This window comes from Colletotrichum jinshuiense, chromosome 10, assembly GCF_051148585.1.
Source record: "Colletotrichum jinshuiense chromosome 10, complete sequence".
Lineage (NCBI taxonomy): Eukaryota > Fungi > Ascomycota > Sordariomycetes > Glomerellales > Glomerellaceae > Colletotrichum > Colletotrichum jinshuiense.
The window spans coordinates 504,850-528,186 of record NC_139303.1 but is presented as its reverse complement, the minus strand read 5'-3'; the positions used below and the strand labels follow the sequence as shown (position 1 = coordinate 528,186).

The window sequence follows — 23,337 nt, the reverse complement described above, 5'->3', positions numbered from 1 at the left end:
TTGGAGCTGGCCGGTAGGAAAAGAGGTAGTGTGCGGACGGCTGCTGGTTCGACGGCTGCAGATGAAAGGGGAGAAGGTCTTAGGCGCACTATAAACGACGTTAATAGGTGACTTGATATTAGTGGATTAGGTTATGATAAAGAGGATGGATTGATATCAGTGTCGTGGTGGGGCGGGAAGGATTATGTCAGAAATTGAGAGATATGTGATGGGAACCGAGTCGAGAGGGTTGGAGTGGGGATTTGAAGACAGGAAGGTAGAGAGATGGCGTTACCAGACATCAATGCTTTTGGTCACCGCAGTGCTATAGACCACGAACACTGCAGATTAAGAGGGTTTTTGTCGTGGGAAATAGTGCAGGCCAGCAAAGTCTTGCTATTGAATAGATGCATGAATGATTCAGCGGGTAGTTGACTATGGAAATGATTGATAACTGGATTCCATTCAAGACACTCAAAAAGGAATGAGTCTATGCGTTTCATCAGGAACATGATGTTTTCTAAGGTAACAGATGTCTGATACTTCTTTTTTGCTCCACGTGATGAATGAAACCCCTACGGTTGTGGCTTGACGTCCGTTCTATACACTAAAAGCTTTCCTAGCCAGCTTACAAATTCCGAGAATTGTTGGACCGAATTCCTCGTTGTTATCTTTGGAATCCGTATTGAACTTGGTGTTAATTTCCCCATCGATATAGTAGATTCGCGATTCAGCCTTGACTTTAAGGCTGCGGTCGCAGTGAATACTCGTTCAATAAACCAATAGGCATTAGATACCAGGAATAAAGCCAGGTTGTTCCCAAAAATATTCTAATGACCAAGTAAAAGAATGTTTTTCCCTTCGAATTTAGAGGGCTGTATAATGCATGTCCTATCTCCAGTCCAGTTGTTTCCGAGTGAGGGAGAGAATACACGGGCAGCAGCACGGGGCCACATACCAAAGTGTCACATGATGGTCGGTTTCTGTGAACCAATGCCTTCATATAATAAAGCAGATGCAGTAACATAATCCAACCAATCTAGAAGTTGAAGCGGACTAAAACCTTATTGTCAAGACTGAATTGCCAACGGTGGCTTCACTGATCCGGGATATACCCTCCCGAACGCAAGTCCCCTATCTCACAGTAGTCCAGAAAAATTCACAGCGAAGCCCGTCGCCCCCGTCGAATAGTTGCCATTTCGAACCCCCCCTTCCCTCTAACCTTCCTCGGCGCATCAGACGGAATAAGCTTGTTTTTCGGCGTTTTGGCGTTGGCTCGGGAGAGCCCCACGCGGGGACGTGCGCGCCCAAATTCCGCCGATAATCCCGAGGCAAAACCAAACAAGGAGCGCCGCCCCCGTTCCTCCGCGACACTTGAAGCCCGACAGAGTACAGAAAGGACGTCGCGGCCACCGAAAGACGGGGCCAAGCGGGGATGTCTGAAGTGCGAAATGCACAAAATTCGGCCGAACTAGCGTCAGCAAGCTACATGAGACCGTGCCTTACGTCCGCTAACGCCACGGGCGAAGGTGGTGATGGGCCCCCTTCACAAAACCCACGAGTTCTTCATAGCATGATCGTGATGCTAACAGCAAATCCAGGCTCGCTTTCGAGCCAGTAACCGGGCTATTTATCAGTCAAAGTTCTCTTCCATCTTATACGTTTTTTTGCACTCTTTATTCTCTCATACAGTTCAGTTTATTCTCAAGCACAGAAACTCCTATCCTGCCTCCATACAAGTCGCAAACATGGTTAACGTCGCGATCGCGGGCGGCACCGGTGCAGTTGGTCGCACCTTCATCGAGGTGATGGCCACGCAGACGAATCACCAAGCAATCATTCTCTCGCGCAAGGTGAGTAAACGCACATACATACACCTACTAGTCCACGCGAGGCTGAACGAGCTCTAGACCCCTAGTCCTGGCGAAGAGGCGCTCGCGCCAACTCACCAGGTTGACTACTCTGACGTCAACGCCCTCAAGCACTTTCTTGAAGAGCACAACGTCCACACCGTCATCAGCGCCTTCGGCATCACCGCAACCTCTCTTGCGACGTCCCAGCTCAACCTCATTAAAGCCGCCGACCTCTCCTCGGTCACGAAGCGCTTCATCCCCAGCTCGTTTGCCATACGCTACCCAGAAGAGTAAATCCACCCTCTTTCGCAACAACTATCGCCAAGAATTGGGAAATCATACCCTGTGGCTTGAGTCCGGCTAACATTCGCACTTATGTCCTTTCCCCTAAATTCAGCGGCGTCAAAATCCTTCCTCCTCTGGAACACTATTTTACATCCCTCTCCGCACTGCGCTCGACCTCGCTGGAATGGGCTGCCGTCCACAACGGCATCTTCCTAGACTACTTCGCCCCGCCGGCGTTGAAGTCGCATCACCCGCACAGCACCCTGATCCTCGACATGGCCCACAATGCCGCCGCGATCCCGGGCGACGGCGAAACCGTAGTGACCCTGACCTATACCTTTGACGTTGCACGCTACGTCGTTGCGGCGTTGGACCTCGACCGCTGGCCCACGTCTCGCGAACTGCGCGTCGTCGGCGACGAGATCACCTTCAACGAGTTAGTCGTGCTCGCTGAAGCGGCCAAAGGGACGCGGTTCGACGTTGTGTACGATGACGTGGAGATGCTGAGGGCGTCGCGGGTCTCGGAGCTGCCAGGGCACAAGGCCTCGTACGCGCAGTTCCCTAAAGAGAGGCTGCAGGGATTCTTGGCGATATTTGAGCTGTGGATGGCCACAGGCCAGGCCTGCATTAAGACGGAAGGGACGCTGAACGAGATGTTCCCTGAGATTAAGCCACTCACGGCAAGTGAGATGATGGAGAGGTATTGGAAAGCAGAATAAGGTATGGGAGACCCCAGCTCGAAAACTGAAGTTGAGAAGCCCTGGGAAAATCCCGTTTGGATATGAGGCAGCACAGTGTTCGAATAGTTTAGAACACAATTTTATGAGTTAACATCAGCTACCTGTTTGTATCCCGGCTCTTACGGTCAGATAATCGACAGTGGTGTTTTGTGCTAATTGGGCGCTAAGATCAAGGAGGGAATTCGCATCTCATTTTGCCCTGGCTAGGTTTTTGTACTACTTTTCTAAGTTGCAATTATCAACAAAGCACTCCAAGGATCCAAGAATCGACTTTTCGGCATCAGCAGCCGAGGAGGCGATTTAGACTTATCGGCCTCAGTACTACTGTATCTGTGTGTTTGTACAATTAATTTTAAAAGCAACTATTGCGTCTGAGTAGTCGTGGATGTGGGGTTATGCAATGGGTGTTATCGAGGACAACATTTTCGGCAACGCGACGCGATCAAATTGGCAGTGTTCGGTATCCCCAGGCCGATTTCATGATCATCGTCGCGTGACGTTACCATCGCATAACATGCATTGTTACATTGAGATCCCAGCTGGTTCGTGCGGGGTCTCCCTTATCAAGGTTCAATGACGTGAGCGGAAACGGAGATACGGATGAGGTAAATCGTAGTACAAGTAGTGTTGTTCTGTCGAAATTGCCGACCGAGCGCACCACTTTCGAAAACGGCTGTCAATTGGATTTCGTTCAACCGTGCATACCGGTACTTGATCACACCAATGGCTGTCGGAATCATCGCGGCGCTCCTATGCGCTCCGGCATTTACCTGGGGTCTCCAACTCCTCCCGCCCCCGCTCCGAACATCGGGATCGGCGGCCACCGGAGCCGTGTGGTCACCGGCGACAAGTCCCAAGAACATTTTTATCGAACGAAGTTTCGCCAGCATATCGGATACGGATGGCCTCACTTTGATCCCTCCCAGTGGATACGATTTTGCGACACTTTTTCAGCAAGACATCAGCAAGCTTACAGGCGAAAACTGGACTTTGCGTCGCGTTGATCGTCTTTCCGATGTAAACACTAGCGGCATTCTTCTCGGCTCATTCACTGGAAACAAATCCTCAATCACTTACGAAAACGGAAGGCCTACATCTGAAGGCTATGAGCTTACCATCTCGCCCACCGCCGCAGTCATCGGCGGCACAGGAGCACGCGGCATGTGGTGGGGGACGAGGACTCTGCTCCAGCTTCTAGTTTCGCACAATGGAAGCCTTCCCGTCGGAAGAACGGTTGATGGGCCGGCGTATGAGACGCGAGGTTTCATGCTCGACGCTGGGCGTAAGTGGTATGCTCCGGGATTCTTGAAGGAACTGTGCAGCTATGCGTCTTTCTTCAAGTTGAACGAGTTCCACTACCATCTTTCCGACAACTACCCACTAAATCGTGGAAAGAACGAATCGTGGCAAGACGTCTACTCGCACTTCTCCTTGAAACCAGAGGATGAATCACTGCTGCCCATCCTTCATGGCCGCGAGAACGAAACGCTGAGTCGAGCGGACTTCGCCGATCTGCAGAGCCATTGCGCCGCTAGAGGCGTGACTGTTATTCCTGAGATCGAGGCTCCCGGCCACTGTCTGTACCTGACCAAATGGAAGCCAGAGCTCTCTCTTGCGAAGCGCGACTTGCTCAGTTTATCGCATCCGGATACTATCCCAACTGTAAAACGCATCTGGTCAGAGTTCCTTCCTTGGTTCGAGACCAAAGAGGTTCATGTTGGTGCGGATGAGTACGACGCCACGCTGGCCGACGACTACATCGGCTTTGTCAACGAGATGTCCAACTTCATCAACTCCACAACAGGCAAGCGAATTCGTATTTGGGGGACGGAAGAGCCTTCAGAAAATCTCACTATCTCGAAAGACGTCATCATTCAGCATTGGCAATACGGACAATCAGACCCCTTGCTTCTTGCAGACACCGGATACGGCATTATCAACTCTGAAGATTGGTGGGCATACATGTCAATTAAAAATGACCATATGCCCATCTTACCTGCTAGATATCCGCAATTCTTCAATGAGACCCGCGTATTAAACTTCGCCGATGTTTCGGGGTGGGAGTGGACACCGGCTGATTATAACCCTTTCAACAAAACCGAGCAGGTGCCCGAAGCGTCGCCAGCTAACAAAGGCGCAATTCTGGCGGCATGGAATGATAATGGTCCGGACGCATCTACTCAACTCGAAGCGTACTATGCAATGCGCCGAGGAATCGCGCTCGTCGGTGCTCGTTCATGGAGCGGGAGCCGTGGCCCAGAACTCGTGGAAGGTGACGTTGCATCCAGCATCGACGTCTTCTCGCCTCTTGCACCAGGGCAGAATCTTGACCGAGTGATTCCCTCTCATGAGTCTGCGGGCCCTCTAGTCTCGTGGACTCGCGCTAGCAAAGACGCTGAAGAGGTGTATATCGGGCATGGCAGTAAGGGAATGAATTACACTCTGTTACTAAATGTGACGGGTCCTTTCGCCCTCTCAAGCCTAGACAATACACTCTCGCTCGACAGCAACGGCAGTCTCGTCTTCAACGCAGATGGGTACTTATACCCGTTGCGATCCGTGAGCGAGAAGGATGCGCTTGAGCTTGATCCCGGGCATCCTGGGCGTATTTGGGTTAATGTGACAACTTCATTACACGACCCGGTGACGATATCGACGCTTCCAGCAGAGATCAAGATCGAAACGGATGTCTTGCATGGCAGCGTGGCGTGGATTAATGGAGAGTTTGCTGGGAGGTTTGAGGTGTTCGTCTATGGTGGTCGCAATACGCAGTTCAGCTGGAGCCAGATGGCCTTTGTTGCGCCACTCAATAATGTTACAGGCACAGGATTGCAGAGCTTGGTTATTAACAATCTTCACAAGAATGCCACGGTGTATTAGGGGATGTGGGTATAGAAACACTCTAGTGCTAGCACCACGGTCTTAAGGGCCTGGTTCGAGCCTTAACACACCGGCGTAAACCATCGCCGACATCCAAACAAACATCAAGGCCCAGCAGACCAGCAATACTGTCTCGTGCACTCTCTCAACGCCCGAAAGTTTGAACACAGGCTCTAAGAACATAGTGAATATAACGATCCACAAAACTCTATTCGTCCGAAATAATGGTCATTAGTTCCTCGGTCGGGGCTCCCAACGTTTGGGGTGAGTTACTAGCGGCTTACGACTCCGACCGAGTGACGTAACGATGCCCGCAATACCAGCTTGCTCGCGATGATTACTGGCTGTCAACTTAACAGAGCAAGTATTCTTTGACGAAACATGGTCTCCGCAGTCTGTGGCTGCGCTGTGGGTGAGATGTGCCTGCTTTTCAGCGTCGGATTGCTCTCGAAATCTTGACATGGCGGTGTTTCTAGGTTGTCGTCAGCAAGTGTGGAAGACGGGAGATATGAGGAGAGGAATTCAGCAAGGCAGCAATCAAATCGGTTAATCGGAACTCGGCATCCTAGACCCTTGGCGGGGCAGTTCATGTTGTGGGGTGATAAGGCCATCGTCAGTTGGGAGGTTCTCCTTATGTATCATTGTGTAATTTGTTGCAAAGCTGCTAGCACTAGATTCCGTGTCATATGGTTGGGTGCTGCTATAACTGAGTCTCTAGCTGCTTACGACAGGCTCGGGAGGATATAAAAAACAAATGAAAGTGTCTCACTAGACTGTTTTATGAACGACTGATTACAACTTTCGTACGACGATATACACCATAGTCTTTTGTCTCCCTCTCTATATGTAAAAAAACACCAGCAGTTGCAGATTAACATGCTGCCCACCAAAATGATGCCAGACTTTCTTTTGTCGGCCGGGCTATCAAGTGCACTGGCCAAAGTCGGCCACACATCCCGCACCGCAGTGCGCGTCGGTGTCTCCACACCATCCGTACTCGGAACAGCAGGCGCCGAAGGCAGCGCCCGCGCACGTGTAACCCAGGGTGCCCGCGCAGGAGCCGTCGGTGCTGGGCGTCTTGGGATCGCCGGGGCAGATTCCAAAGGCCGAGTTGCAGCCGGTGCCGCAGTGCCCGTCGGTGTCTCCACACCAGCCGTACTCGGAACAGCAGTCGCCGAAAGTCGAGCCGGCGCACGTGTAACCCAGAGTGCCGCCGCAGCTGCCGTCCGTGCTGATCTTTTCGTCGCCGATGTCGGTGCACTCGCCAAACTCCGACTGGCATCCGACGCCGCAGTGGCCCGTAGTGTCGCCGCACCACCCGACGCTGGAGCAGCACCCGCCGAAGGTGGAGCCCGTGCAGGTGAAGCCCGAAGTGCCGCTGCACGTGCCGTCCGTGCTGATGACGACGGGGTTAGATGTCGGCGTGGATGCGGAAGTGGAGGTCGAGACGGAGCCGGATGTCACCGGGACCTGAGTCGCCGTTGGCGGCAGCTGCGAGCCGCCCTCCGCCATGACGCACACGTTGTAGTCCGGGAGCAGGTTGGAACAGGTGGTTCCGCTGCCGACGGACGGGTTCCACTTGAAGAAGTCGGCGAGGGCAATGTCCTTGGCCTTGACGATGGACGCACAAGTGTCGAGGCTGGGTGTCATGGCATCGTCAGCAAGCAGTACTGGGCAACTGTGGGGCGAGCAAAGTGTTGGATAATCAACTTACGTAGAAACCTGCCACAGGCTAGTGCAGTCCTCCGCGATTCCGCTCTGGGTTGGCGGGTCGGCCGGGGACGTAGCCGAGGGAATGGTCGTGGTGCGGGTGGTCGGCGTGCCGGGGACGGCGACGCAGTAGTACACGTCGTCCTTGATTCCCGCGCAGGTCGTGGTGCCGACCGACGGGTTCCACGAGACAAAGCTGGCCAGGCTGAAGCGGCCAAACATGTCGACAATGAGCTGGCAGGTGTCGCCGCTGGTGGCCAGGTACCAGCTCGCGCAGTTTGACACGATGCTCGGGGCGGCGGCGCTCGGCTTGGTGGTAACCGTCGGTGGGGCCGGAAGGGCCGAGTCGCCGCCGGCCCAGACGCAGTAGTAGACGCCGGACCACAGGCCGTCGCAGTTGCTGTTCAGCACCGGGTTCCAGGCAAAGAACTGATCACGGGTCAAGAGCGTGTTCGCGGCCAGCACGTTGTCGCACCGGTCGCCTGCCTGGGCAAAGTAGTAAGACTTGCAGTTGGACGGCATGGCTCCGTGGCTCGGAGTCGGCGTGAAGGACGGGTTCGGCACGACCGTGGTGGGGACGTAGGAAGTCGCGTCGGGGATCTGGACGGTGCCGTCGGGGGGGTTGAATGTGAGGGTCAGGGACGTCTGGGGCTGGATGCGAACGCACAACCACCAGCCGAGCTGCAAGCCTGAGCAGTCGTCGAGCAGCTCCGGGTTCCAGTCGAGCAGGTCGTCAATGACCATACCATAGCGGTGAGCAATCTGCGGGCAAGAGTCGCCGACTCCCACGTAGTGCCAGTCGATGCAATAGCTCGGCTGTCCGGCCTGCGTCCTCTCAGGCGGGAACGTGTTGCCTGATGTCGGCGTCGTAATTTTCCAGCTCGTCACGGGGAACCGTGTCGAGTAGAGACTCGTGTTGGACTCAATGACCCGCGACGAGGTCGAAGTTGACGTTGTCTTGCTCGTTGTCGTCGTCGTCAGCTTGCTCGTTGTCGTCGTCGGCTTGGCCGTCGTCGTCATCGTCGGGTCGATACCAATGCAGTAGGCATTCCCCGGCCAGAAGTTGGTCGCGCAGTCGCGAGAGACGTCAGGGTTGTACAGGAAGAACTGGTCCTCGGTGATCTTTCCCGCAGACCATGCCTTGTAGCAGCCGTCGCCGGCCTGGGCCACGTAGTACAGGTTGCAGTTGGCTGCTGTGTTGGGCAGAGTCGGACCTGGCGCAGGAAGGGCCGCCATCACGGCCCCCGGGAGCATGAGGGCTGTGGCCATGGCCACAGCGGCGGCAAGGTTGCCGCGGTAGAGCGAAGGCATCGCGGGCTGATTTCTTCTAGTCTGACCAGTGTTAGAAGAGGGGAAAACAGCAGAAGCCGCGCAGAACAACTGACTTGGGCAGATGGTTGGAGACCTGAGGAACTCAAACTTTTGAAACTCTGGCAGGACAGAGGTAAACCCAGTGGTTCTCAGTCTCGTGGCTTGCCGAGTCTTCGAAGAACAGACGCGGGGCTGCCTGGGCTTCCTTCGTCCGGATTGATGACAAGTTTGATTTTGCGTCTGCTCGAGTTGTCCCCTTAATCTCCGCTGGCAGCTCTTGGCACTTGAAGCAGACTTCAGGGCAGAGTTGTCAAAGGACCGATTGAGTGGTGGCAAACCGAATCATGCTATTCCAGCGGCTTCTCGGCCCAATGGCTCTCGGAGCAGGCGGGCGGTCGCGGGAGCGACGAGGGCCTGAATCGTCGTCGGTATAGGGGACGAGTCCTATTCGGGCAAGCAGAGTCGTTCAAGATTAACGATCCTTCATGATTCCAAAGCCTTAAGCTGCAGACATGCAAGGTACCCGCCCTACAACCCCCACACCCGAACATCCCGGTGCGTGCAAGCAGGGGGGGCCTGCGGCACTGTTAGCGCCGAACTGTGTGGCATCACGGCGATGCGGTATCCCAGAACTCGATAGCTGCAGAATGCAGAAATGCCTCTGGCCCGCAATCCTTCGATCCTTCGATCCTCTGACCCTTCGACCCGCCGTATTGTGTGTCCCGCCAAAATCAAGCTTAACTCAAAGCAGGGATATACCCGCGGACTGAGATGCATCCCCAAAGCTTGCCACATTGCCCTTCCCAACCTTGCACGTTCAGAGATCCTCCGGGGCCACTACACTACACTACACTAGACGATTTTGCCTCCACAGGGGCCTCATGCAGGTACGCTTCAGTAGAGAAAACACCAAAACCCCACCCATGTAGGCAGCAGCATTTGTCCCCGGCATAGTCGTCCACCTGATCAATATCGGATGTTGAACAGAATGAGACCGTTCATTTAACGGAATTTCCGAGCCTGGCGCCAGCCTAGTGAACCTTCCTACTGCCTTGAGTCGGGCAGTTCCAGAGCGGCCGGCCGTTGGGCGTTGCAGGGGCCGGACCCGATAGCGAGTTTTGCTTTGCCGCTGGGACGGACAGGCTCGGACTAATCCCAGTCCCTAGGCTAGGCGACGCCGGCCCGCTTCCATACGGGATTCCACTTTCCAGGCCAGGCAAGCGGAGCATATCGCCCTATGTGCATCCATCCCGCGGAAGGGGGAGGAGGGTGGCGCTACGCTCTCACGTGCTTCCGGGCGTCGTCGACTCGAGGACTTGAGAGGGAAAGGGGATGGCGAACCTGTCCGACAAAGGCCGCTGCTGCTCTCTTGTCACTATCGTCGGCATCGCGTCCTCGTTCCTCGTCGAACTTCCATTCTTTCGCTTTGCTGCCATCGACACGTTCAGGAGGTCGACTCTTGATCGCCCGTCATTCACACTCGTTTTTCTAACCTTCATTTCGTTCTTTTTTCAGGCACTTTTCGCGTGCTGCAGCAACATGGCGCCTTTCTTGGTCTCGCTCCTGGTTTCGTGCCTCGCCCTCGGCGTCGAGGCGGGCGGCAGGGGATTGATGCCAGAGCTTCGAGCGCCCATCAGGAAGAGCCTCCGGTCCAACGCGACCGAGGGGCGAGCGCAGAAGCGATGGCACGGTGTCGAGACAGGTACTGGAAATGAAGATGTTCACCTTTGGCCGAACAAGAAGATCACGTACGCTTTCGAAGAGGAGATGTTCTCGAAACCGATGGAGAAGCACTTTAGGTCTGCCTTTGAGCTTTGGTCCAATATGGGCCTTGCGGCCGACGAGTTCACATACGAAGAAGTCTCTCTGAGCGCTTGCGAAGCCGGTGTGTTGCCAGGCCCCTTTTTTTCTTTTTCTTAACTTTTTCTTTTTCTTTTTCTTTTTCTTTTTCTTTTATTTTCCGGCTCCTGCAGCCCATATCCAAATGCACCATTTCTTCTTCGATGATACGAAATAAGACTAACGAGACGGGATGGGCCTGTGATGGTAGATCGAGGGAAATGTCTTTTGGTCAAGTTCGAGAACGATGGAAGTCATGCAACTCACGCTGCCCTTTCGCCCGTCACTCCCCGATTTGACGGGCCCATCATGAGACTCGTCCTCCCTGACGATGACCCCGACATCCCCGACCCCCCTGAAGGGCATGAATGGAAGTGGCCTACCATTATTGCTCACGAGCTGGGTCACGCCTGGGGTCTCATGCACGAGCACCAGATGCCAGCCTACTGGGCCAAGGAGTTTAACCCAGACATGGACTACGACGGCACAGCTTTCACCAGCAGCAACTTCCCCTGCGAGACTCTGGAGGGCTACGACGAGGCCTTGGACAAGGCCATAAGGGTGTTTGGCGACGCCGAGGCCGCGCACCAGAAGATCTGCCACGACGTGCGCGAGGCCAGGAATTTCGATTTCGCCGCCAGCGGGTACCTGCCGGACCAGGAAAACATCGTGGGCAACAAGCTGGCCATGGGCAGCCTGGGCCCCGACGAGGTCGACTGGAAGTCCATCATGATCTACAACACCTACCTCTTGGGCGTCAAGTTCTTGACCAAGCCCGACGGCTCCGACATCACCGTCAACACCTCGCCCAGCCCGCTCGACGTCCAGGGCATCCAGGAGCTCTACTCTGGCGACTACTCCAGGCCCTCGGTCAAGCTGCTCAACGAGGCGAGCAATTCACACCAAGCCAACTTTCTCAAGATTGCCTGCTCGACTTGATAGTGACGAGAGAGGGGGCGGCGGATGAGAGTAGCGCAAGCTGTGCACGGTTCGTTCGGGCGTACACGGCAAGAGAATGGTCCAGGGCTTGTCATGGGCACCAGTTGTATTTCCCGACATCTTCTCTATTTCAAAGCTTCTAGGCAGTTTCGATTCTTTACACTTTACATGAACACCTATCCTACCTACCTAGTATAAATACGCTCACTTATAAGATATTACACATTTCTTCACGTACCACTATGTGCAACAATTTGTGCTGGCGTAAGAAGGGTCGATGGCGTAATGAAGTCGGCGACCTTCAATTGACCACATCGTCGTGAAAAAAGCAAACCCGCAGGACTCATCAAGATGTAGGCTCGTTCGTTGGCGTCGCCCCACCACATACCACAGCGTTTATGTTGGTATCACAGGATACACCCGTACGGGTGGTAAAAGCAAAGAAGAGCAAATCTGGTATTGTATTCTGTAGATCTGTGTGTGTGTAAGGAAGAAAGTAAAGGTAGGCAGCGGAAGCAGCAGATGTGAAAATATCGCCGTTGGCAGCCCGGAGGTAGAATCTCCGGGCCCGACTGCTGCCGCTTCCCGCGGCCTGACCGCCTGCCCGTAATCTGGCTGGGTAATCCAACAATTTATTGCCTGAACTGAACTATTCATCGCAAAAGAATTATCAAACAAAACTCAAAGGCTGGAAATTGTCTTCAGATCGGTGTTCAAATTTGAGCTTATTATCCGTCTCAATTAACATAGTATTACAAGAAAGCGTGGAAGAAACTCCTCTTTTCTCTCCCCTTCCCCCTTTCGATCTATCCCTATCCCTCCTCCCTCCTCCCCCTAACCCTCCCCTACGTTGTTCACTGTGCCGCTGTTTCCAAGTTTTTCCCCTCCTTCTCCAATACTCTAAAGCTCAAGCTTGGCATACCCCGGCCTGAACAAGATCTGCTGGTAAGGCTTGGTCACGTTGCGGTTTTCGGTCTTCTTGCGCTTGATGTTGGCGCCAAGGGCCTCAATTAATGAGCCGTCGTCAAGATCAATGGCCCACACCATGGTACTGTTTGCGATTGTTTCGTTAGTTATTGGTCATGGCCAGATTAAAGTCATGTACGTGGGGAAGGATCTATGGTAAGGAAAGGGTGCAGATGCGGCAAAAGGCGGTGCTTACCCTCCCAGACATCTCTGGTTAGCATAGTCGATCTTGAGCTTGAGCGTCTCGGCGTCGTCCCAGCTGACCCACTGGTTCGAGTTCCAGGTGGCGATCTTGACGGCCGCGGTTTCGTCAAACGTAACTGTGGCCCCCTTGTCGACGATGTCGTGGATCTCTGCGGCCGAGAGGACACCCGGTGTGCCCGTGCACGCACCGCCGTCAGCGCCGGACGTGAACGGGCATCCGGCGGACATGCAGCCTGGGTCCGCCATGGTGAAGCCTGGAAGCGACGCGTGTTAGTAACGAGCAGGTCTTTTCTTCCGCCAGAGAAGGAAGACGATGATGTCTCAAAGCACGGTTTGAAGATACTCACTTCGGCCGTAGAAGCCCAGTCCCATGACCACGCGCTCCGGGTTGATGTTGTTTCTCCACAAGAGGTTGAGGCCCATCTCAATCTCCGTCAGGTTGGTGTGCGCGTAGGCATAGGCACCAATAGAGTTGACAGTGCTGTCCCAAACACCATCTATGCGCGAAGTTAGCCACCAAGCTCGGTGAAGAAAATTATGCAGGGTTTAGTCAACTTACGGATATCGTAAGTCATGATGTTGAACCAGTCAAGGTACGGCTCGAGCTTCTGGATGTTGAAGCCCCGAAGGTACCAGTACGAAGCCGGCTAAGAGTAGAAATGAGTAAGTCACACGCAAAAGAGAGTCAAATAAGAAATTGGGCGATGGAAGTGTCACTTACCAGAGTCAGGGTCAGTCCGAATTGACGGCCGCTGTTGTTGAGCCGGTCCCGGAGTCTTGCCAGGAACGTGACATAGTTGTCAAAGTCCTCCTCGCGGCCACCACGGTCTTCAGCCACAGGATACTCCCAGTCCAGGTCAACGCCGTCAAAGTCGTTGTTGAAGAGGAAAGTGATGAGCGACTCAAAGAACTTGTCCTGGGCCTCGGTGGATTTGGCAAGGTCTGAAAAGGTCGTGCGGTACGGGCCGGGGTCGTTCATGGCCCAGCCGCCAATGGCAATCCAGACCTCCAGTCCAGGAGACAGCTCCTTCAGGGCTGATACTCGCTTGTATCTCGAGGCAGTGCCCTCGTCCATGGGAGCCATGCGGAAAGTAACAGGATCAATCAGGGCAAACGCGAAGTTGATGTGAGTGTACCTATTACAAAGGAGACCACGTCGTTAGTTGCTAGATCTCCAGTAAAAAGTTTTACGGAGAACGTAGGCGCTTACCATCCCAGCGGTATATCCTCTGGTTCCATATCTGTTTTACGGTGTAACTGTTAGTGCCAAGACATTACCATCAACCAACAAGCTACAGCGAGCACCACTTACTGCCACATGGTCTTTGATAATTCCAACCCTCATAGTATCCAATTGTCCGCTTATCGGAACTGGTACCGCTGCACTGCGGGTTGGGAACCGTCTTGCCGTCGCAAAAGTCTACCGTAGTACCGCAGAATCCGAATCTAGTAGACGAGAACGCCCATTTGTTAGAAATACACGGTATCCCACCGCTGATTATCAACGGGGGACAGATCAAGGAACCTACTTGGAGCAGCAAACGTTGAGGGGACATGTGGAAGCGGACGACCACTCCATTCCCCAGCCTGGATCGCACTCGCTCTTCTCGCTGCATGAGGAATAGCAGTCTGCACCGCAGTAATCGGGTCCGAGACCGCAAATGCCGTTGCCCTCAGCATCGCTGTAAAGAACAAAAGACACTGCTGTTAGCATCTTTATTTCGGGCATGCGCAGAAACACAAAACCGAATGGATTTGTCGCAGTCACTTACAGCTTGCCGCAGCAGCCAAGCTTGCACGCTTTGGTTTTGCTACAGGTGTAGTCTTTGTCTTCCTCGGCGGCAGCGGCGAACCCAGTCTGCGCTACGATGTCGGCAAAAGTGGCACCGTCTTGAGCAACAACACGACCGGCAAGGACGATTGCGCCAAAGAGGAACGCCTTGAGGCAGCTAAGCCGCCCTGGCGGCGACGACATGCCTCCCATCTTCACAACGGCAGCCAGAGTCTGAAAGCGACTTGAGAGTTGGCGGTCGTGTCTCCTCGGGGTGTTGGACGAAGGCTGGGTGCGAGATCTGCCTTCTCTAGAGGGTCCGAGTAGAAGTCTGGTAAAGAACGGAGCAGAGATGGGTGGGCGTTGTGGTCGGAAGAGCCCAAATGTCTTGCAGCCTTGAAAGAGCAGTCGGAAGAGGCGAAAGACGTTGCGGCCTCTGAAGTCTCGCGAGCCCACTCCTATCACCATGTAGGCAGCCAAGTGCCAGCAATAACGCTACGGAGCAGAATACCCAACACTCCATAGCCTGGTGGCGGCCCCCACCATGCCCCCTGGTAGATGGGTAGGTGACAGTTAACCCTGACTTTTACCAGGGGCACACAGCCTCGGCCATCCCCGGAACATTACCACGGCCATCGAGCTGGAAACTCTGGTGGATCTACCTGAGCGCTAGTGGGCGGTCTTCATTTCAGCAAGACTGGCGCAGGAAGCCGCGGCATCGCAGTAGTTCACCATGGCGAGCAATGTTTGGTTACGACGCGCATTCAGGATTGCAACCCTACCAGCTCGGTCGGATCCTTGCGGTATCCAGCCAGTGTCAAGTGCACCCTGTCCGGATACGGTGTGGGGTCCTCGATCAAGCAGGGGTGAGGAACGCAACACACGCATCCACCTTTATGGAACGATCCTTGAGATGCTCATTACTCGACCAGCAGGGGTTTTGATTCTAGACCCCCAGAGGTTTTCATCGGCCATTCCTGGGCCGCTGGCACATGCCTCCTACGCTTGCTGTATTGGTGGGCGAGCCAAGACAAAGCCCTGTTCGCCTTCGGCCATCGACGGCCGGGCCACCTACTTACACGAGATATCATCCATCCTCTAGGCGGCAACTGGCGGTTGTCAAGTCTTTGATCTCACAAGCCAGTCGTTTGGAGCTCCCTCGTTCCCGACTATCTTGGTGTTTTTTTTCTTCAGTCACTCCTTCTCTCTCCTTTTTTCATGTTTTCTACACAGACCTGATTGAGATTCCTCTACGACAAGAAAGGGTCACACGGAGAGGATAGATCATCAGTGTAAGTCCCGATTTTGCTCAGATACACCTTCCCCCAATACTCTAGAAAGCATCATTGCTAAACGCCTACACGGCCATAGCGTAAAGCACAATGAGGCATTGTGCTTGGGTTGCCACAGCGTGGAGCTTGCTCCTCAGCTCAGGAGCCTCACACATCATCCCGCGCACTGCCAACAACGACAACGACACGTCGCCCAATGATGCGTTCGATGTCCTGACCAAGCGGGACACGGACCCTGCCAACTTGAGTTGGATCAAGAAATGGGCCGCCATTGGTGATAGCTACACGGCGGGCATCGGCGCCGGCCGTCAGCTTGGCCAGGGCTTCCATAACAAGGACTGGGAATGCTCACGATACGACCAGAGCTACCCCATGGTACTGAACAGCATGTTTGGCTCGTCTGTTTCCAAATTTCAATATCCCGCCTGCAGTGGCGCTCGCTCCGACGAAATCTACAAGCAGGTCACTGACAGTCTCGAAACTGATTTGAACCTGGTTGTGCTGACGGGTGGTGGTAACGATCTTTGCCTTGTGGGTCACCTATAAACCGTGATGAGAGTTGCATGGAGTGGCTCTGCTAACTTGATTGAAATAGGCTGCAATGATCATGAAGTGTGTCATATTGCCGTGAGTACACAAACGATGCGGACCTGCCGATACAAGTCTTTTCAATCTGCTGACACATTTTGCAACACAGGTACTATGGCGAATCAGTTTGCGACGAGGTCATCAAGAAGGCTGAAGAAAACCTCAGCACAATCCTCAAGCCCAACATCAAGTCGATCCTGCTTGCCCTCAATGACAAGATGGCAAAGGACAGCGTTGTTGTCTACAATGGTTATGCACAGTTCTTCAACACAGATGATGAAGACATTTGTGTGAAAGACCAAAATTGGGCAAAGTCGTCTATTTTCACAAAGAACTGGTTTGCAACACCACTTGACCTGACCGTGGCTCGTCGCAAGCGATTCAACGGGCTTGTCATTGCCATAAATGACGCCCTGAAGGACGTCATCAACGACGTGAAGGCCAACGGCAACATCAAGTACAAGCTTGGGTAAGCATCTACACAGTGTCTCGTATGCCACGACAACTCTCCATGTATGTTGATTCTGATGTTTGGGGGAAAATATAGCTTTGCAGACTGGGATCGATGGGTTTATGAGGGCGTCAGGGGTCAGTTTTGCGATCCGAAGGGCGTGGGCGCTTACCCTGAACCCGACCAGCCTGATTTGCAATTCTTCAAGGGCAACACTAGAACTTACAGAGGTAGGCGATCAAGCAAATCATTTGAACGTGCGATCCGATTCAACAGAAAACTAACTAGATTAATTTGCAGAACGAACCGAGCTCAAGAAGAGGGGTTTCAACCCAGAGAATGCCACAACGTGGGAGATCCGAGAACGCCAGATTTGGGAGAATGCGCAAGCCAAGGCAGCGCTCACCAAGACTGATCTATACAAGTCAACTTTGTATAACTCACCCGATCCGCGGGCTGTCTCGCTGCACCAGCTGAGCCCGCGAGATACCCCTACTCCACCAACCTGCCCAGGTGACGACGATTTTGACCTGACCCTGGGCATGGGTCTTCCCGACACATTTGGCAAGATTTTCCACCCGAACGAGCAGGGGCACGTGACCATGGCCTCCTTCGCCATGGACCGTCTCATCAAGCTCCGGGCAGAGGTCCTCGGTCAGGACCCGAGCTGCAAGAAGTTTGACGAATTCCACTGCTGGCAGGCCGAGGGCTCCAAAGCCTACGCGCACCCCCACGTCCTGGATGCGAACTACCAGGACTTCTGCAACACGCTGCAGGCGCCCAGCCACGCGGTCGGGTGGTCGATCGAGAAGAACTACAACCCGGGAACCCCGGACGAGAACACATTCAAGATTGAGCTGTCGGAGAAGGCCGGGTCCTTCAACAAGGACGAGTGCCTCGAGGCCTTCAAGAAGATCATCCACGGCTGCGACGGCAGCGACTCCAACAACCCCATGAACTGGAAGTTCGGCGGCAAGTGGATCCGCGGCGAGTACACGTATCGCGTCGACATCAAGCGCAACAACCGCGTGTGGCCGGTGTACCGGGAGCCCGTCGGCGACTGCAAGAGCCAGTACAAGCTCGTCCTCAACAGTATCTTCATCCACGGCGGCGGCTGGGCGACGGCCGACTTCGGCCAGGACACGCTCAAGAAGCAGGTCAAGAACTGCATTGGCTCCGCCCCAACGCACTGGAAGTTCTGGTACTACGACAAGCCGGATGAAAACGGCAACGAATGGGCGGCCAGCTTCAATACCCCCATCTGGACGCGTTCGCGGTGCTTCGACAACGACAAGGTGCCTCACGACTCTGGCGGACATGTTAGTGGGTGCGGCGGCACTGGTTAAGACGCGAGACGCCATGTCACAAAAGTGAGATATTGGTGTGGCGGCGTTAGACAATACAAATAGGCATCATTCGAAAGCTTTGGTATCAACGCATCTAATAATAGCCACGTTACCGGTCACAACCAAGATATTGTTTTGCCAGCCCTAGATACTAATATCACTATCCTGTCTTTTTCCTTAGTCATCAGCAGGTATTTAGACCTGATCAGAACAGATTGAGCGTGATCAGACATCGGCAGACACCATCACATGAATACTCCTTTCTTTGCGTAATCTAGAGATCTTCTACGAACTCACTTGTGCGCGCGTGCGACTGTGGCGGAGGTGACCACTGAGCAACAAGGCAAACTCTCGACCCTCCCCGTGCAGCCCAGAAAGTGCGAGTGTCTGTTCAGAATAGGCCTGATCAGGCCCATCTCTGACAGACGATTGACACTTCTGTTGCTCTGCGGACGGGAAGTCACTCTATGGTAGCCGGAACCTAGGGTGCGTGGTAGTCGCTGGGTGTGTTGTGGTGTCTTGCGCCCATCCATCCCTACTATTCCATTTCACTATATAGCTTAAAATAAATTAGTATCTATTAATACTATCCTCTTTATTATCAAAAAGGCCTCGTAAATACCACCTTATTATATGTGCATTACATAGTTAAAATCTTTAAAAATATAAAGTCAGCTGTTTTATAAATAACCAAGGCCTTTTTTCTTTAAAAAAATCATATAACTAGTAGGAAGCTGCAGCCTTAATAATTAATTGCTAAAAGTTTAACGTGCATTCAGCTACCGATCAGAGATTAAGATGAGGCCAGAGACCACCGGGTGGCTCCCACTTTCTTCTCAATTTCCTAATTCTTAATTTGGCTGGTTTGCGGAGCACTCCAAACAACATGGCGCCGATGACATCCCCACATACCCCTCAAAAGGTAGCTCACCCACTTGAAGAAGGTTTGCTTCGAGACTTTCAAAAGCTTCACAAAAAATTGAGCTTCACAAAAAAATCGACCAGGTATTGCGAAAGGTAGATCTGCTCGTGGCAATTCTTGTAAGTATGATACCGCCCCAGATTCTCCAGCATCACCGGCCCAAACAGCAGGATTGGCATCACTAAGTCTTGGGGAATGCAAGGTCCCCGTCAATCAACACCTACGCAATGGCCTTCGCCTAACGCACCTCCTTCAATCAACCAGTACCCTGTCGGCACCTACAACCATATCACAAGCAGTACTGGTCATACCGCAGACTATTCAACCACATTCTGGAACAGACAAGCCTTTTCTACAGAGAAATTCAAGAAGATGAAAGTAGTCTTCAGGGACGCCATGATACATGGACCAGGGCGAGAAATATCCGGAGTCAGAAAACGTTTCGGCCCGCTTCAGGACGATAACCCACCTACCATCCTCCTTGTCTGTAACCCGGATGCTGATGGAGAAAGAGCCATACATCAGATCTGTATACCGGTGATGGACAATCACTCAAGTCTCGAGGAATGGGATTGGTGGCAGATGGTGGACGAATATCTGATCAGCCATTGACCAGATGAGGTGACTCCTCCTACGATCGATGATTCGGGTCATTTTGAGCATGACTGGACCTTCCTTTCAGGTGAATGTCTCATTTATAATGAGATTTCACATAAAATAGGGGCACCAGAGCGACTTTTCTGGAAGCGCAGACGTCAGGACGGGTTGATTTCTCAGAGCGGCGTTGGACATGAAAAAGTTTCCGGGAAAATCTGGTAGGGACATTCATTCAGTTTTCAATTAACCTACGAATGGCATTACTGATTCTTATAGGATGGTGTCCCCACAAGAGCCGGTCATAAATGTTTCTTTGACTGCCTTGGTGTTCACACAAGTGGCATCTGGGGATGATTTAAATACTCCTGGCATGGCAAACTGTGTTATTTCATTTCTTAGGAGGTATGCGGAGCCGTTCCCGAAGGTCCGTTGGATGAGGTGGTGCTACGAGAACGGAACTGAAGGACACCTACAGTTCAACATCCGATACCCATCGCTGTCCTCTTCACCTGTCTCCCAGAGAGCAAATGCCGAGGGGTACTATCTTTGCCGGTATTAATGAAGTAATCCTGCGATACCAACAGTACTGGCCCTGTTCTAGCTCTCGCGATCCCGTCAGCCTACCGCATGGGCTCATGATTGCTTCTGTCAATAAGACCCATTTCATAGCTCACCCGGTCAATCTCTGATGCCTGTCCGTAGAATGTTTTCTTCTTGCTCTGCTCTTTCATTCTTTTCTTTGTTTCTTTGGCCAATATTTTCTCCTCCTTGGCAGCCTTCTTTGCGTCTTTCTTTTCCTTCTTTTCTTTGCGCCTCTGTCGGCAACCTTTCCTAGGGAAGTCCGAGTTGGGACCCTTGAGAACTCGTCCAGGGTGGATGATGCTAAGGATAAGCAAGCCCAGCATCATGGGAAACGCATCCAGTGCATATGAGTATACTTCAGTGAAGGGGATTGGATTTTCCTCGGGTGTCATACCGTACTAACCCATCTAGTCATGCATCGTACGACGAGTCTAATTATACAAACTTGCAGCTAAAGTGACTAGATACTCAGAACCCCAGTCCTTGATTACGTTGCACGGCGGGCTGGATACATTCGCAGGCCTAATAGGATGGGCGCATAGGCTGGTTTCAGTACTGTATACGACAGGGCTGAAGAGAAAGTCCGATTGTAGAGACAAGTTGCATGGGTTTACAGCCCCTCTAGGATTGTAACAGGACTAACCAGTCTGTCTGATTACTTACTCGGCCAGAATACGGGCAGCCGGCCGCGGCAGCGGCCGCAACAGCGGAGCCCGGAGATTCCACTTCCGAGCTGCCAGCAGCAATATCTTCACGACAACTGCTGCTGCTTCTACCGCTTCCTACTTTCTCTTCTACGCGCCGATTTACGAGCTCCCAAATACACTATGTTGATATTTGGCGAGCTTCTACCCGTACAGCTCTCCTGGGGTTCCGACACAGACAGTAAGATAAAGTAACAGGAGGCCAGGCAGGGATACAATTTTTAAGACCCAAAACGACATGAATATAAAGCCCTCATCTGACGGCTAGAATTACCTGCTTGCATTTCCTCTAGCACCATCTGCTTTTAACTCGAGGATATTGGTGGGAGCGTAGACGCGCGTCGCAAGTACTCGTAGCGCGGCTGGGTATGGAAAGCCGCGATGTACTTCCTGTGCAACTATATAACAAGTCTCTAATTTCGTGATTTCAATATTAGTTATTGATTGGCTTGTGAAAGGATTTTTCTTATGTTTCTGTCCTCCAAATACGACCAGAGACCGCCCCTCCATCAACAAGAATATCAGTGCCGGTGATAAAGGCTGATTCCGGACCTGCTAAGAAGGCCACTGCGCCAGAAATGTCACTCGGGGTGCCAGCTCTGCGAGTGGCAGACATTTCCACCAATGCCCTGGCCCCGTTCTCGCTTTCCAGCTCCCGTCGGCCTGCCGCTGTTGATATCACTCCCGGGCTCACGCTGTTCAACCTTGCTCCCTTGCTTCCCCAAAGACGCGAGGCGCCCTGCACTCGAAGCTGGTTTCCCCTCTTTGCAACGGTATATGCAACATGAGCGATGGGCGACTCGAGATCGATTTCGGCGTGTTGCAAAAGTTTGTCTCTTGGGGCCGTTGCAAGATGGCGTTCCAGGTCTGGTGATAATCGGGCAAAGTGCCCTGCCATGCTCGCCACGCAGATCAAAGATGTGCCTCCAGAGGCGACAACGAGAAAGGCGTCGATGACGTTGGCTGTGCCGATGAGGTCGATGTCATAAATCTGTTTGGCGTTTGCCGTAGCAGGCGAGACGCCAGCAGTATGGACGATGACGGATATCCGGCCAGCCTTGGCAGCAGTCAAGGCCAAGGTTTCCACCGACTCGTAGTCGGAAACGTCGACTTTGTGTCCCTCGACATCGTGCCCATCGTCGCGAAGGCTCTCGACAGCAGCGTTCAGAATCGTGCTTGAAAAATCGGCAAGTATAAGCCGGCATCCACTCCCGAGCCGCCGCGCGATGCTGAGGCCCATGCCACCAGCACCGATGATAACATTGACATCGCGCGTCGCGTGGAATTCAGCCATCGTATAAATGGGTCTTGAGGTTTAGTAAAAATTTGGTATTTGCAACTGAGGGAGCCAGAATGTGCCAATGTGACAAGATTCGTTTATTTGTGAATCTCAAAAATTGATGGTACTCCTTTTACTTATATGCTTGTTGATCAGCGAGTGGAATCCTTGCCAGCGAATGCGATACCGAGCTGGACGGCCTGGATATCCGACCGGCGAGACTAATGCGGTTAGCAAGGCAATATCCACTGTTGACAATGACCCACAACTATGCACCCCTACAATTGTATACAGACAATCTTTAAATAATTCTGTAAGTTATAAGTTGTGTATTCGAAATGTCACAAGCCATTGTAAGCTCTATAGGGTCTGATGATGACACTCGATGATCTACATCTCCACAGGGTACTTTGGCTTTGATCACGGCGAACTTCACAAAAGAAGGTTACCCATGAATGGACTTGCCTTGCGGAATACTTGATTGGGTAGACATATCTTTTGCGTATCGTTTGCTTCGTTGCTTCGCCCATCCTTCACTCGCGTTGCTTCACGACGCCACCATGCTATGCGGCCGGAATTCTTACAGCAGCCCCTTTCCCTGTCATGCCCCACGAATTCGGCACTGGATGCTTCAGTTATTAAATGATTGTCGATACAACCCGTAAGTGTGAGTCAATGACCAAGGTGACGTGGATATTTAGGCCCATATGGAAGCAAGAGAAGCGAAATTCTGGGCAGTGAACCTGCAGAGGGGAAGGGCATGAAGTGGTTGGGAAAGCGACCTGAACAAGAGTCAGTCAGAGGTCACAAACATCCTAGAAAATCGTCCAAGAGCTTGATCTTAGTGTGACTTTCTTCCTTTCTCTGATTGGTTGACACCAACCGAGGGTGTCCTCCAGGGTTTCAAAAGAAATCCAGCCCAACAAAGAAAATCAAACCTCATTTTCTCTTTTGTCTCTCCCATTTTACCTTTTTCGCTCTCGCTCAACATGACTCTGTTAGAACAGCAGATATGCACGCTCAGCTCCCGCGACATCAGAATCGTCTCGCACAGAAACGCAGTCCGGTCATCAAATAACGTTTCAGCAGGGGATCAGAC

The 23,337-nt window shown here is 52.8% G+C and overlaps 7 protein-coding genes across 7 annotated transcripts; 4 read left to right on the top strand and 3 right to left on the bottom strand.

The window, feature by feature from the left end:
• Positions 1-1,727: 1,727 nt before the first annotated feature.
• On the top strand, positions 1,728-2,836 carry EsH8_X_000137 (uncharacterized protein; the record flags this gene model as incomplete). Its single annotated transcript, XM_083274225.1, has 3 exons — positions 1,728-1,832; positions 1,890-2,122; positions 2,230-2,836. The coding sequence occupies 3 exons, from the start codon at positions 1,728-1,730 to the stop codon at positions 2,834-2,836; spliced, it is 945 nt and encodes a 314-aa protein (XP_083119617.1).
• A 744-nt stretch (positions 2,837-3,580) lies between these two features.
• On the top strand, positions 3,581-5,737 carry EsH8_X_000136 (uncharacterized protein; the record flags this gene model as incomplete). The annotated part of the gene is made up of 1 exon (XM_083274224.1): positions 3,581-5,737. The coding sequence occupies one exon, from the start codon at positions 3,581-3,583 to the stop codon at positions 5,735-5,737; it is 2,157 nt and encodes a 718-aa protein (XP_083119616.1).
• Positions 5,738-6,661: 924 nt separating this feature from the next.
• Positions 6,662-8,758, bottom strand: EsH8_X_000135 (uncharacterized protein; the record flags this gene model as incomplete). The annotated part of the gene is made up of 2 exons (XM_083274223.1): positions 6,662-7,376; positions 7,452-8,758. 2 exons carry the CDS (start codon positions 8,756-8,758, stop codon positions 6,662-6,664), a joined length of 2,022 nt encoding a protein of 673 aa, XP_083119615.1.
• Positions 8,759-10,297: 1,539 nt separating this feature from the next.
• EsH8_X_000134 (uncharacterized protein) lies at positions 10,298-11,536 on the top strand (the record flags this gene model as incomplete). Its single annotated transcript, XM_083274222.1, has 2 exons — positions 10,298-10,643; positions 10,809-11,536. The coding sequence occupies 2 exons, from the start codon at positions 10,298-10,300 to the stop codon at positions 11,534-11,536; spliced, it is 1,074 nt and encodes a 357-aa protein (XP_083119614.1).
• Positions 11,537-12,436: 900 nt separating this feature from the next.
• Positions 12,437-14,690, bottom strand: EsH8_X_000133 (uncharacterized protein; the record flags this gene model as incomplete). Its single annotated transcript, XM_083274221.1, has 8 exons — positions 12,437-12,587; positions 12,699-12,960; positions 13,054-13,203; positions 13,266-13,353; positions 13,428-13,842; positions 13,917-13,947; positions 14,019-14,152; positions 14,479-14,690. The coding sequence occupies 8 exons, from the start codon at positions 14,688-14,690 to the stop codon at positions 12,437-12,439; spliced, it is 1,443 nt and encodes a 480-aa protein (XP_083119613.1).
• Positions 14,691-15,859: 1,169 nt separating this feature from the next.
• Positions 15,860-18,154, top strand: EsH8_X_000132 (uncharacterized protein; the record flags this gene model as incomplete). The annotated part of the gene is made up of 5 exons (XM_083274220.1): positions 15,860-16,300; positions 16,365-16,396; positions 16,467-16,826; positions 16,905-17,038; positions 17,109-18,154. The coding sequence occupies 5 exons, from the start codon at positions 15,860-15,862 to the stop codon at positions 18,152-18,154; spliced, it is 2,013 nt and encodes a 670-aa protein (XP_083119612.1).
• A 3,271-nt stretch (positions 18,155-21,425) lies between these two features.
• On the bottom strand, positions 21,426-22,253 carry EsH8_X_000131 (uncharacterized protein; the record flags this gene model as incomplete). Its single annotated transcript, XM_083274219.1, has 1 exon — positions 21,426-22,253. One exon carries the CDS (start codon positions 22,251-22,253, stop codon positions 21,426-21,428), a length of 828 nt encoding a protein of 275 aa, XP_083119611.1.
• Positions 22,254-23,337: the final 1,084 nt, after the last annotated feature.